Here is a 14,792-nt window from a genome sequence, read left to right on the forward strand (position 1 = left end):
TCTGATGATTGTGCGCACAGCAGATAAACCAGGTTATACTTTATTTCCACAGCATACCATGAAGATATCAAGTGACTGCAACAGAAAGGTGATCATTTGTTTTATCACACATTTTACACAAGTCTTTGTAAGTCTTTTTACAGGGCAGACATGGATTTTTTTGTTTTAAAGAAAAAAAGGCCTGAAAATGTGTCCTTTTATCCTTCAATCTTGTCTTTTTTGTTTAATCAAAATGCATGCACTCGCGTCTGTCCGATCCCAAAGAGAGCGTGAAGAGTCATTTTGATTAATTGGCTTGAGCCCCTTACTGTTCATTGAAAAACCCCTTCCTATCTAAGTGAACCACAGATACAGTAACATGGGACAAAATACCTCTGATACAGCAGCATAGTCAATACTCAGTTACCTTCACCTTACATGAGCACGAATGACAACTACAATCCACTGACTGATGAATGATCATGGGACCATGTACAGTGATCGCAGCAAACCTGTGAAATCCTACATCCACTCTCTGACTTGAATCCCTGTATGGAATGAACAAGTCACTTCTCTCAGCAGTCACACTTTGTCATCAGGCACCATGCTGTCTTTGTTGGTCCCTCCCTTGTCTCTATTTTTCCCAAAGGAGAAAGAGAAAATACCACCAGTAGTCTCCTCAGCTGGTTTCCCCCCTCTTCCCTCCCCTCTCAGAGCTCCCTGCTGGCAGTCTGCAGGGCTGCCAGGCAGCAGGCTGGGTGTGGAGGGAGTTGGTGTGGAGCCCCCCCAGATGTATAACGTTTCCCCTTCAGGGCAGGGTGGGAGACCCTTGCTCAGGTAGCTGGGGCTCGGGCTGGCTGAGGAGGGCAGGGTACGCTGGCTGCCGTTCAGGCAACTGGAGTTGTGATCCGTTGAGCCTTTGCGTGAGTTTCCAGAGGAGCTGAAGTTGGAGGAGCGGTAGTTGTAGGCCCTCCAGCCGGGACGTTTACGCTGGTGACACTGGCATCGTAGGATGCGGATGAAGGCAATCTTGAACTCACGGTTGTAGCAGGGGTAGATGATGGGGTTCAGGCAGCTGTTGAAGTAGCCCAGCCAGAAGATCACTTTGAAGAGCACATCAGGGACCCGCAAGTTCACATTAAAAGACCCTGGAAAAAATAGAATAGAGAGAGGAAATGGAGATAATGTCATAAAAAGGCCTATGGCTGTGAACAGCAGACTCTCCTTCCCTGCTCTTAGCCTATGATAAGCCAAGCTAATCACCTCTACCTCATCCATCTCTTGGTAAGAAAGTGAATATTTCCTAAAAAGTCCATCTAATATTGATCAACCCCGAATCTGTTGGTAGACCACTGTAGTCATTACAGTGGTTAGCACTCTTGCCTCACAGCAAGAGGGTCGCTGGTTCATCTGCGGCTCTTCTGTGTGGAGTTTGCATGTTCTCCCTGTGTCAGCGTGGGTCGTCACTGGGTGAGTGAGAGTGTGAATGTCTGTCTCTATGTGTCTGCCCCGTGATAGTCTGGCGACCTGTCCAAGGTGTACCCCGCCTCTCGCCCAATGCCAGCTGGGATCCAACTTTCTTTATCACAATATCTGAGTATCGATGCAATACTAGCGCTTAACTTTGTATCCCTTACAAGTTATTGAAAAGTTGTATATGAGATAACATGGTGAAGAATTGCAGTAAAAACTGAGTTATCTGCCTTTTGTGACAGAATGAATGTAACCTATTCTGGAAACATTGAATTGCAGTTTATGTTTGGCCCAGTAGGTGGCAGCGTTGATTAAGAATAACAGTACAGTCAGACTGTGAGCAGACAGGATGTGAAGCACAAAAGATTAGACAGCCAATTCGACACGTTATTTATCATTAAAGAAAGACCTTGTATACAGGAAGGCCAGGAGAAGTAAAGTGCTCCCTTTTCAAAAACCAGTGCTGCCCCTCTGTCACAGTTCATGTGTAGTACTTTCATAGGAATAGAGAGAGAGTGGGATGACCCTGAATTCCTTTTAAGATCAATAGTGAGAGACAGGCTTTATTTAGAGGAAAGGGTGACCGTTGAAATGAAATAACAGTTTTTCTCTGAGAGTTTACAGAGGTCTCACTGCCACTACTTTCTATTACTCACACCTGTGGTGTAGTCAGTGCAGTATTTAAGTATATATAAGTATATTTAAGTGCAGTATATAAGTATTTGTAGAGCTGAAGTTGTACGTGCATTAGGGGAACTAACACCGTCAGTAAAACTTGACAAGACTTTGTTCCGCAATTAGAGGCGATCCTAATAACAGAAGCGACAACATTCGGGCGATTCTGAAGCAGTATGCTAATGAGTTGGGCCTGTGTTAAACTGCATTAATCCAGCCTTGTGGTGCCTTTCCTCCTCCTGTGGCCAAGCTTACACAGAGAAAGAAAAGCTTGCAAGCTAATGAGGTGAGAGGGGGAAGCCTGGAGATAAAAAAAAAAACACAGCAAGTGCGAGAACAAAATGAAAGAAAGAAAGACTTTGTGTGTTTGTGTCTGTGTGGGGGGAGACGTGAGTAAAACTGTTTCTTTACACCAACCCACATTCTTAAATTAATATCACATTCCTGGAGAGACTGAGGATGCACTATAATCTGTGGCTTTCAACTGTGAAATTACCTCGGGTAAGAAAGAACACCTCAGCCTGCTTTTTCACAAATATCACATCAATAGCTTTAACAATTACTTTAAGTGGTACAACATGCATTACACAACATAACATATAGCTAGAGGGTTAAATATACTGTCGGAGTAATATCAGCCTGAAGAGAATTGTGTCCACTTTATGAGTAAGAAATGTTCCATGTTGTTTTGGTTTGATGCCTCAAAAACCTGCACATAAATCTGCAACTATCCAGACACACACACACACACGCACACACACACACACACACACACACACACACACACACACACACACACACACACACACATGCGCACACGCACACACACTGTGGCAGTCATCTTTTCTAATCTGGAGGAAACTGTGCAACAACATGAGGAAATGCCACTTCCAAATTTCATTTTGTGGGTCCGAAATGACAGCACTACAATGTGTGTGCGTGTGTGTGTGTGTGTGTGTGTGTGTGTCTGTCTCAGTTGCCAGACTGTGAGATGAAACTAGAGAGGGCTGTCTGAATGTGTCTTGGCCTCCTGTACTTTAGATGAATGAGTCTCTTCTTAGTGGCTGGTATTTTCACATGTTATTTTCTTGTCTGGACGGCCTCTTAAATGTGATTACATAACTGTGAGTTAAGCCTGTGATAGGGATTCAGAGTAAGGCGGGGCGGAATTCAAACTGGCAAGTTTTATTTTATTAGTAGATTATTCGTGCTAGCAGATCACGAATCCAGAAAACCCAGCAAGGCTCCAACCATCACATTTTTACATGATGGATGATTAAGTGTTTTTACAAGATAAATGTCTTAAATGATATTAATCAGTGAATTATTACATTTTCTTTGCAGACTGAACATCTAATGGAACTATTTTTCCCTCAAACTAATTGTATGACTCAGAGGTGGGACCAAGTCATTGTTTTGCCACAAGTTAGTCTTTGCACTCAAGTCCCAAGTCCTAAACGTTGAGTCCCAAACAAATCATTATGTGCTCTTCACCAAATGTAATGCCATTTTAATCTGAGAAATAATATACATTTCAAATATTTTTCTTAAATTAGTTTTTTTAATTGTTAAAACAAGTTTGTTAAGAGTCAGAACCAGAAAATGATTTAGCCTTTTAACTTTAATGATGAATCAGTTATCAACATAGTGGATTAAGTTTCTGTCGAATTGATACACATGAATAATTATTTCAGCTTTATTCCAATTCCAATTTGCAGATCTAATTATTTCTTTTCTTTTTTCATAACAACCTAGTGAACATGTTGGGTAAGGTCTATCCAATGGCAGAACTGTAGCATTAGTTCTCTCTTGATTTAACCATTAATAGAGTATTGTTAACTAAAATATATTATATGTCCTGCAAATCTCCAATTAATTTCTAAGCCTCTCAGGCTTCAACAGGCGAACACAGCTGTGTGGCTCTGCCTGCCTCCCAGGAAGGACCCTCAAAACACCTAGAGGCCCAACAGAGACCAACAGGTTGGACACCGCGCCTCCTTTCTACGCAAGCGCAGAATTAAAGTGTAGGAAACACTGAAATAAATCTAGCTGTCAAGAGACTTTCCTGAAGCCAGAGGTGGATCATGTTTATATGTTTAAGTTTTGTGTGAACGTGGTCCATTTTTGTCCCTTGAAGAGTGTTTATGTTGAAAGGCTATAGCATAAACAGCAGAGGATGCGAGACAATGGTATACAGATAACCATGGGAGGGTTTTTGTTGGTGGTCTTGGCCCTTCTGTTAAGAGAAATGTTTGCACCTCCTTCCTGAGAAGAGGCACACGCACACACATCTCACTATGAAACACAGGAACATCTTAACAAAACAAGGCATCCTGTTATTCTCGCTAATTTGAAGCGGCGATGCCTATTCTGTGCCATGTAAAACATGCGCACACGCACACACACACACACACACACACACACACACACACACAATCTGCTCTCCCAAAACTCACACATCCTGTTTCATAACACGCCCATAAATATGATTAATTTGTCTTGATCTGAAAGGACAAAAGTTATTGCCCTCGCAGATTGCTTTCAATGAAAGCCATCATGAGGCTATTTTTGGAAAATTGTGTTGACATCCCAGGGACCCTCACTTTCACCCCCACTGCCCTGTGGCCCCTTCAGCTCATATCTGCCACCTCCTTTCTTCTCCATTGCTTTGACACTTAGCACTCTCATTATTTTTCCCCTTCACAAACCATTTCAATTACCCCCACAACCCCCTGGGGCTGGCCAACTCATGCACCAAAAAAAAGAGATGCACACATGCACAGTATCTCTCTCAGAAACACGTCTACATGGAAACAATTGGTTAACACCTCAAAGTGTTGGTTTCTCTCACACATGGGCACACTGCGTGCACCATGTTGCTAAATGCGAGGCCTTCACAGGACATTAGTGCCTGTGCCGGGTGTTAAAGAGCCGCGGGACAATGTGTGCAATGAAATAAGACGCGTATCCGCTGAGGAATGGTGATTTTTTTTTCTCATCTGAGTTAGGAGATGACAGCAACCGTTAATCTAGACTTTTCCTTCCACAGAGTCTTCATGTTTTAGAAGCAAAAACATAACATTTTTCTACACTTGATGCTTATAGTAGTTGTGTTTTCTCTTATGTTGGTTTAGTGTTGTCTTTGTTTGCTTGTATGCAGTCAACTGATTAGTCAACAGAAAGGAAACTAATTGGGAATATATTGTACTGGTTTCATTTTCTTAAATGTGAGAGTTTGCTGCTGTTCCTTTTCTTACATGAGACTAAAAGAAGCATCATGAAGACATCACCTTGGATGGTTTACAACATTTCCTCACATTTATACATCAAATCTTTAATTAACTAGAAGGGCACTTGAAGAGTGCAGACCTTCGCCATGGCCACGCCCCATCATGCAATAAAGTGAAATATAATTTGTGCATCTGCCCGTGATTCGGATCCGCTCCAAAATTTAATGAGTTCTTCCTTGGCCCATGCTACACCCTTCAAACAACTTTCATGATAACGGGTCAGTGGTTTTTCTCTAATCCTGTTAACAAACAGACAAACGAACTGAACTGCAAACATAACCTCCTTGGCGGAAATACTTATTAGAGTAAACAACTGGCAGACTGATCAATAATGAAAGCGAGTTAATTGCAGCTGCAGCTGTATGTTTACCTTATTCATGCAACTGTCTGTACATTTTTTTTCAGCTCAGTGCGTCAAGTTGAATCTGTTTTTATTTACTTATCATTACTTACTTAAACAAATCTACTTTTTATTTATCAAATAATTATTTTTGTTTTGCTTGTACTTAAAAAAGTTGAATTTCTACATATTTTTTTTTCATGGCTCTGTAACAAATAGTTAAATTAGTTAAATTAGTTGTGCATAACTCCCATACACAAACAGCATTAAATGCATTTCATGGACCCACGAGAAGTGTCCAGGGAGACCTTGCACTCTGCCTGTATTTTCTCTCTTCATGTTAATTTTGCTGTGTTTCTTGATGTGTCCTTTCTGACAATGTAATCATAGTTGTGTGAGTTGGAAGCTCTGCTAAATGATCTCGTCTGGACATAAATATTATGCCCATTAGCTAGCTAGACTAAAGATCACTAAACTAATTAGATGTCGTTAAGCTGGTGAGGAGGGACCGACTTTGACGATCATGCTTCCAAACCACGGGGGACAAATCCTGCTCATTGAGCCTTTAAATAGAAACTCTATAAGTATTTTTGTTGGCAGCTTCCATTACATCTGGCCCCTCCGAAAGCCTTTTTAGGTCACTTTCTGCACAAGTCTCTGATTATTGCTCTGAAATTAAAATACTACGGTGTAATTTTTCATAATGTGAATGTGTTCTGAAATAGATTTGTCACCCTCACTGACAAACAAGCGAAGTTAGACAGCACTCAGTGAGTGAGTGTGAAGTCTTGGGCTGCTTTTTGTCCAAGGAAGCTTGCCTGGAGTAACACTAACTTAAAAACTCTGATGTTATGTTTATAATCTTGAAGTCTGTATACCTTACTTTGCTCCAAGTTTAAGGCGTAAAAGGACACAGGGACTCTGGGAATGGTGGCTGCTTGCTTGCCATTTATGTGCAAAAACAAAAACAAGGTGTTGGATCAGATGGGTCAGATCAGTTGTGAAGGGCAGAGTTCACATATTTCTTTAAGCTGTTGTTCTGAGGTTGACACTTCAGGGGTCAGAGGTAGCAGTGGCTCTTGCTGGCAGCATTCAGCCTCAGTTTCACCTTTGCTGGCCTTTAAATTCTTTAAAAAATCTGAAGCCACATTGACACAATATGAATAAAAAATACATAAACATACTTGCACACATGAACATAAACATACATGTCAACCACACACAAAAATAAAACACGACATCCGCTGCCAGCAGCACACACACACACACACACACACACACACACACACACACACACACACACTCTACACGTGTAGAAAATCCCCAGCTATGTTACATATCAGTGACAGTATGCAGAGGAAAGAGCAGGGTAATAACAAGTGTGAGACAGGAAATCCCACTCTGTGGGTGGAGGCTAATGAATACTCAGTGAGCAGAATGAAGAGAGCCGCTGCCCTATCACACTTTTGGTATTTAAGGAGTATAAGTCGAGGCGAGAGCCACACAACAGGGCTGCAACTAACAATTATTTTTCTTGATGAACACTTTGGCCAATCAAATGTCAGAAAATAGAGAAAAATGTCCAGGCCAATTTCTCAAAGTGTAAGATGATGTCCTTAAATGTATTTTTTTTTGCCAAAGATACAAATATATTCATTTTAATATGATACGAAGGATAAGAAGGAAATCTCCCTGTTTAAGCGAATGAAAACTGTATTTTCAGGGTTTTTTTTACATGATAAATTACCTTAACTGATTAATTTAACTTAATTGATTATCAAAAAGTTGGATATTTTCTATTTATCAACGTATTGGTTTGTTGACTAATTGTTCCAATGCAGAAGGCAGCAGGAGAACAAACTGAAACTGAGCTAGAAAGCCCCTTTTAAGAGGTGACTCCTGTGTTAAAGGCAGTTTCAGTGTCCTGCTTTGACATAGTGGATCTATATATCAGTCCGCTGGCTGCATTTTGTGGAATTCCCTACTTCAAGATTGGGGGACTTGTTTTTATGCCTGTCTTTTATGTATCTTTGAGGTCAGTTACATGTTAGCATGAAATAAGGTTGTGTGGTGTCACAATGTATCAGTGTGCTGCACCAGAGATTGTGCAGAGAAACCCGGGGGATTTCCTGGCAGTTTGTTGGTTAGTGTTACATAAACAGGCCCCTCATGAACCTCACCCCCTGAATCACTGAAGCCTCTCGGATCTGAAAATGAGAACTTTAGGAAAATTGTATTTGCTATGTGATTTTGTCATCTCACTTTGCCTTGAGTCAAAATAATCCCTGCTATGTGACACTGCGTGGAGATCCCGCCCTAGGTAATGATGTGTGTGTCCATGTGATGAGCTGCAGCAAGAGGCCAGTGGCATAAACACGTCCCCATGACCACAGCAAATGTCTACACATGCAGGCACACGCACAAACACATACTCACAAACAGCCATAGCCTACAGCGCCATGAAGAATCAACATCCTGACAATCAGCGGCCATGCTTGTAGTTCAGTGAGCCCTTTTTGTCTGGACTTCATACCTTTAATGTTTTCTTAACCACTTCACTACAACACAGCTTGCGGCACGAGCATTTCACTGCAGAATACATTGTTTAATTTCCTCTGCAGATTTTCAAACAGTCATGACAGCAGGGTGTTGAATGCTGGCCAGTCACAGTGGCATCAGGGAGCCCCGGCAGGCCCCACAGGCCTCCCTATAAACCGACAAGAGCAGATGGAGGCCACCTACTCTCCACTTGGCACACTCGGAGGAGGACTATTTGTTGAACCAAAGGCTTAACTGAGACTCAGGGACTAATGCAAAGACAACACTAATAATGTTTGGATAAGCTTGTGAAGAATTTCTTCTCAGTCTCCGAAAAACATGTTTAATATCCCATATTACAGGCCCTGAGTTTGGGGATCACAATGTTAGCGTTGGTTTTGATTTTGTACCAACTTTAAAAATTTCCAACTCTACAGAGCCAAAGTCTGTATCATAAAATAAGGTGCCATCTAACTTAATTACACAGTCTGTGAAGTCCCAAATGATATACATGTAGAACCGGTCTTACTGCGCTCTATACATTAAATGCTACAATAATATATTGGAGATGTTATTTTTTACTCCTGCAGTATAAAATGACCACTCCAGTATATTAAAGCCCACTCATAAGTTTGGTGGCAATTCAGAACAGCAAATGGTACCCAGGGGACTTTTCCAGTGCCAGCTATAGATGTGATTTACAAGGCCTGCAGCTTTAACCGCCTCAGTTTAACTTCCTACAGACACTTAGATGACTGGAACATATTTTCTGCAGGCCTCATTAGCTAATTGAAATAAGTTTTTGAATTGAAAAAGGTTAAGTGTATTTTTTGTAAATGTTTAATTTATGAGAGTATGAACCTACCGATGGGCAAGGCAAGGAAGAAGGGCAGCCAACAAAGCGTAAACATGCCGACCACAACTCCCAAAGTTTTTGCCGCTTTCTTCTCCCGGGAAAATTTCAGAAGTTTCACCGTGAGGGAACTTCTGGACTGGTGCGCGCGGCCCTTGCCCGTGCCTGAACTGCCGGGCTCCTCGTTCACCTGAGATCCCTTGTGGATCCTGAGGGTCAGCTCACCGGAGTTCATCCTCTCGCGCATCACACCGGCTTCCAGGTTCTTAGTGGTCCGTTTGGCGACGATATAGACCCGGCAGTACATGGCCAGGATGACGATGAGAGGGATATAGAAGGAGCCGAGGGAGGAGAAGAGCGCGTAAAACGGCTCCTCGGTGATGGGGCACTCCGTGTCGTCCGGCGACGGCGGCTGCTTCCACCCGAACAAAGGACCGATGGAGATGACCACCGACAGCACCCACACCCCGAGCATGGCCAGCAGAGCCCGCTTCTCTGTCACGATGCCCGGGTACTGAAGCGGGTGGCTCACCCCGATGTAGCGGTCGATGGATATTACGCACAGGCTCATGATGGACGCGGTGCAGCACAGCACATCCACGGCCGCCCAGATGTCACAGAAGATCCTGCCGAACACCCAGTAGTCTAAGATCTCCAGAGTGGCGGACACCGGCAGCACCGTGGTGCCCAGCAGCAGGTCGGCGATGGCCAGGTTGATGATGAAGTAGTTTGTCGGTGTCCGCAGGTGCCTGTTGCACACCACCGAGAGGATGACGAGGATGTTGCCCGCGATGGCGAACACGATGAAAGCCCCCAGCACCAAGCCGAGCGGGATGGCTCGGGTGAGGTCCACCTCCGTGTGGTTCCCCCCGGAGCTGTTGGCGAAGTTGACCGGGGAGGACGCGCCCGGAGTCCCGCCGAGTTCCGAGGAACCATTTTTCCACAAGTTTGTGACATTGTCAGTGCTCAGACTCATTTTGACTCAAGAGGTCCTCCATAGCAAGCTTCAGATCACTTGTAACTGCAACTCACGAAAGAGCTTAACTAAACATAAATATCGATCTATATGTCCCAAGTCTGCATGGTTTAACTGCGTGTTTGCAGTTTCGTCACCAAATCACTGCTGAGATGCTTCCTCAGAGAAGACCGATCACTGTGCAGCCTGCCAGTCCCCATGCAGTCCTCCCTCCACTCTCCTGAGGGCTCAGTGGAGAAGTGAGGGGGGCAGCAGTCCTCTCCTGCCTCCTCTGCACCACACACAGCTCTCCCATACTGACCAAACATACATAAACACGAGCCCAAAACACTTGAAATTTGCATAATTTTACGCAACTGTGGGGGATGAAATGCACCTCTTTGGTTCCTTGTATTTGTTTTCCTCACAGTGGGAGGGTGCTTAACTGGACAATTGTAAAGGAAATAATTTGGTGACAAACCACCTTAAATGTTCTGTCAGCTTTAAATTTGAAGTCCCTAAAAAGGGCACTGTGCTTTCATGGAGATAGACAATAAGATCATTCATAAACCAAAAACGTGGCTCAGGTGTGTGGCTTATAGCTCAGTATAAATAACCACTGAAATAAGATCTGTTTAGTTTCCATGTGTGGTCCTTGAATTAATTATATGTACAGACAGGCACATTTAAAAGTTAAGCCTAAAAGGTCAAAATAATTAAGCTCAAAAGTAGATAATAAAATCACATATCCGCTCTGCTTAAAACAGGTATTTCTCTTGAAATAGTTTCCTATTTTGGTCAAATGCAGGAGTCCCTCAAAGTAACCTCACTCTGGAGCTGACTTCAGTTAGTAAGGAGAGACTGATTTAATGGGCTGAGTTCAGAGACAAGCACATTCCTAAAACTGAGCTTCCTCCTGTCTAAGAGCTTTTTCACTACTCATGATGAAACACTCGTGGAGGACAAAAAGTTTCTTCTGAAAAACAGTCTATTTGACTGTTATTGCAACTTTTATCATTGAATGTAAAAAAAATCCCTCTTTTATAAAATGTTTAAAGCTCTGTGCAGGTGTTTTTTATTCACTCAACAGATTGCACTTTATTGCCTTATTGAAATGGACTTTAATGTCTTTTTTCCAGGAATTTCAGGTTTTCTTTTGAACCAGGTTATCCAAGCTGTCTGGGATGTTGTTAGCATTTGAATGAATTTATTAGGAATCAGCATGTTCACCATGTTTATTCTCATTGTTCAATTGTTATAATATTAGGCTATAAAAGGCACTCTTGTTAGGTGGAAGATTTTTCTTTTTATCCAATGAAAAAATTGGTCTTTACTCTCTAATTCTTTCTCTCTATTTTCTTTACTTTTCTATTCTTTCAGAAAAACATAATCCCTTTAAGTGTTCACATGTTTCTCAGTTTAATGCTTATACCTGTAGGTGTACCATAAATTATGGTGAAACAAAAAACATGTAAATACGAAGACTTCTGTTCTCTGAGATTGCGGCTGATGATTGACGACTTGCCTAATAAAAGTTGAAATATCATAAACAGCGTCTTCACAGCTAAACTGTAAATTGACAGCTTCAAGCTCATGCATATTCAGAAGACTTAACAGCATCCTTCAGTCCCTACTCTCATAGGAATATGAAGCTATCTTTCCCACTCCACTCAAGCCCATTTTCCTCTAATTTGTCAATTGGCACCTGCTAGATGATTTTAGTTTTAGTTCACTATTCTGTACTGTTGTCTCAAATAAATATGAAGATTGAAAACCACAGGTAATTGTGGAAAGTAACTAAGTAGGCTACATTTACTCAACTAGTGTAGCCTACTTTAATACAAATATTGTACTTTTGTGTGACTAATTTACTTGAAAACATTAGTTACTTTGCAGATCAATACTAGTAATCCAAAATAGTACAATACCAGCCTATATACAAATGAATTATGCATATTTTTGTAAACTCCACCTTTTCCAGCTGCAACATTAATAAATATAATCCAATAAATTATTCTAAAATGTGCCATTCTGCATAATGACTACTTTTAATTTAGGTAGTTAAGTATATTTTGAAGCTAATACTTTTGTACTATTTTAGAAGCATTTTAAATACATTGCTTTCATCTGTAACATAGTATTACTACATTGTGATATTTTTATTTCAATTTTCGATAATCTATGGCATCATGAAGTCAAGTACATCCTGTATTAAGTCACTCATGAAATCATCATGAGTCATGCATGAGTTAAGCACTGGGCTCTGATAAGTGCCCTTTTCAGACCAAAAAACGGGCAGTCCACTGATTTGGGCTAATGCACCTGCACAGCGAGCATGTGACACAAATCAGACACACCCAGGATATCGCGTCCCACAGGTGCATGCTGTATGTCTCTAAAAACACTAGCTAGATGCTAACATGCTCATCAGTGGATCCTCCGGTGGAGATTTCTAGCCTGGCTAACACCAGACCAAATCTCAAATGAGATTTGGTCTGGACACCTGCCGTTCATTTCTCCGTAGAAGAGGTGTGGTTTACGATCCTCCAGAGCCGTTTATTGGGCGCTTAGAATGTCCATCAAAAGCATCTGTAGGTAGCTCTTAGCCAATCGTATCAGTTATACCAGATGACGTAGTAGAGCAACAGAAATGGGTGGTTGTTGTGTGTGTCGGCGCTACGAGCCGGCGAGACCGCAGGCGCTACCGGTGATCTGGCTACGAGCCGGGGGACAGTGGAGCTGCTGAGAGACCTTTTGCTTTTCAACTTTCGCTCTAAACTATTTAAAACACCATCTACAGCTAAAGAGAGTTTCGCATCTGCAGCAGCCATGTTGGATCCGGAAAACTACAAGCTTCCAAGTGCCGAGTAGTACGCGTCATCGTCTTGCCGTTCCTCCCCGCTCTGTGATTGGATCCCTAAAACAGGGCTAAGAAACTGGCTTGGTTGCCAGACCGTCTGGAGGTTCGAAATGAAATTAGAGCGCGCAAGGCAGTATGGGTATACCCAGGCTAGGAGATTTCTACATTTACCCTGTGACTTTTACCTTCAGTGAGGTGCAGGTTTTTTCTGCTGTCTGTGACAATAACCTGCAGAGCTACAGACCGAGAGGACTGGTTATTTTACACCGGGAATTAATGAACTAAGAGTTTGAACCAGGAGCAAATTGCGGAGGACTTCGCCGTGCACAAGAGGCGAAGATTGGCCGTCAAGAGGTGAGTGCAAAAGCAAACTATCACTTCTTGTAACTAAAATAATCTAAATAATCACTGCGCTACGTAGAAACGCATTTAACGCAGATGCTCTTAAATGTGTGTTTGTTGCTGTAGCTGCTGGTTTGTAGTGTTTTACTCAGTGTTGTTTGCTTTTGGTGATGTTTTATTCAGTGTTAATCAGGCTTGCAGCGTTTTACCGTTTCACGGAGAGCTCCGGGTGTTAACGTCACGCAAGCAATCGAAATAAAAACAACGCCATACTGGCAGGAAAAGCTTAAGATTTTATGGATCAGCAAGCTACCCTGTTAACTGGTGACTTTTAGCCGAATGGGCCTGTGATTGTTCACAGCTGATGAAAAAAGGGAAGAGATTTAGTTTTGGTAGCTGCCCTCTCTGTTTAGCTTTTCATTAAAAAGTCCAGATTTATCTTTGGAGTCAAAATTATACCCTTTTAATCCTAGAATGTAGAATGCTAAACCACAGCTGCATTTCGCTGATTAGATATAAAATGCACAGTAACAAATAAATACTTTTAAACTTTAAATTGAGTTATAGTCCAAATATAATGTCATAATCGTGTGCATGGACATTGTACATTTGAAAAGCAAGGAAATATAAGTGTTTGAGTATTTTCACAAGATACTCCCAAGGCGAGAGAGGTAGCAATGAAAGTATTGTCTGAGTTGGCTGTTGATAGGGATGCACAATATTGATTTTTTTTTTCGGCTAATACTGAACTGATAATTACCTGTGTCTGAAGGCCATTGACATGAAATATAATGATATAATTTTCCTTTTTTTCTTTTTCTTAAATTGAAGTTCATAATCTGTAGTTTGTGGGTAAGAAAGGCTCAGATGGGTAATTTAATATTCTTTAATTTTTACCTAATTTTGATGCTTTGACATAATCTTACAAGTCAGACATGTTAATGTAAGTACTCAAGAAAAAAAATAAAGGCTTTGATAAAATCCAAAGTCCATGGCTGCTTAGTCTGTAGATAAAACTCAATGGCAAAAGGCAGATAGTAGGTAGTGGCTTTATTGGCTTATGTTAGAATCATTCATACTTGTTATAAATGTGTGTCAGCTTGGGAGAGCATACTGGTGTTCCAGATGCTGACCTTAGCTGGTGAAATCCTATGTCTTTGACCATGAAAAAAGGCTGACTATTTATTCTGTGATTTTGTCACTAACAATAGCTGCTGTGGCTTCATATATACATCTTCATTGTGATGGCAATTTTTCAGGTCTTCTTCTTCTTCTTCTTCTTCTCAGGATTTTATGACAGGTTGCAAACCCACTTTAAAGGTGCATAATGCTACCAACGGTATTGTTTCTATTTATCAGCTGTATTTTCAGTATAAGAATAATAACTAGAAAATTAACTCTGGGGAAATTCTGAAAGGGCCACGGGGGCTACTGCCGGTGTGTGTACACTATGATGACATTCTTCAGAGATTTCAAACAATCAATAC

General features: G+C 41.7%; 1 protein-coding gene across 1 annotated transcript; it reads right to left on the bottom strand.

Moving 5' to 3' along the window:
- Positions 1 to 26: 26 nt before the first annotated feature.
- Positions 27 to 10,386, bottom strand: LOC131982287 (alpha-1A adrenergic receptor-like). The gene is made up of 2 exons (XM_059346898.1): positions 9,161 to 10,386; positions 27 to 1,127 (listed from the first exon to the last, which is right to left on the bottom strand). Exons 1-2 carry the CDS (start codon positions 10,122 to 10,124, stop codon positions 562 to 564), a joined length of 1,530 nt encoding a protein of 509 aa, XP_059202881.1. The 5' UTR covers positions 10,125 to 10,386; the 3' UTR covers positions 27 to 561.
- Between the last annotated feature and the right edge of the window lie 4,406 nt (positions 10,387 to 14,792).

The sequence above is a fragment of the Centropristis striata genome, chromosome 12 (genome assembly GCF_030273125.1).
Source record: "Centropristis striata isolate RG_2023a ecotype Rhode Island chromosome 12, C.striata_1.0, whole genome shotgun sequence".
NCBI classification, from domain to species: Eukaryota; Metazoa; Chordata; class Actinopteri; order Perciformes; family Serranidae; genus Centropristis; species Centropristis striata.

Bases quoted from the DNA above. Each gene is read 5' to 3' on its own strand.
- LOC131982287 (XM_059346898.1), bottom strand. From the start codon at position 10,124: ATGAGTCTGAGCACTGACAATGTCACAAACTTGTGGAAAAATGGTTCC. The intron at 1,128-9,160 runs GTAGGTTCATAC...TATTTTTTCCAG, and splicing joins CTTCCTTGCCTTGCCCATCG to GGTCTTTTAATGTGAACTTG.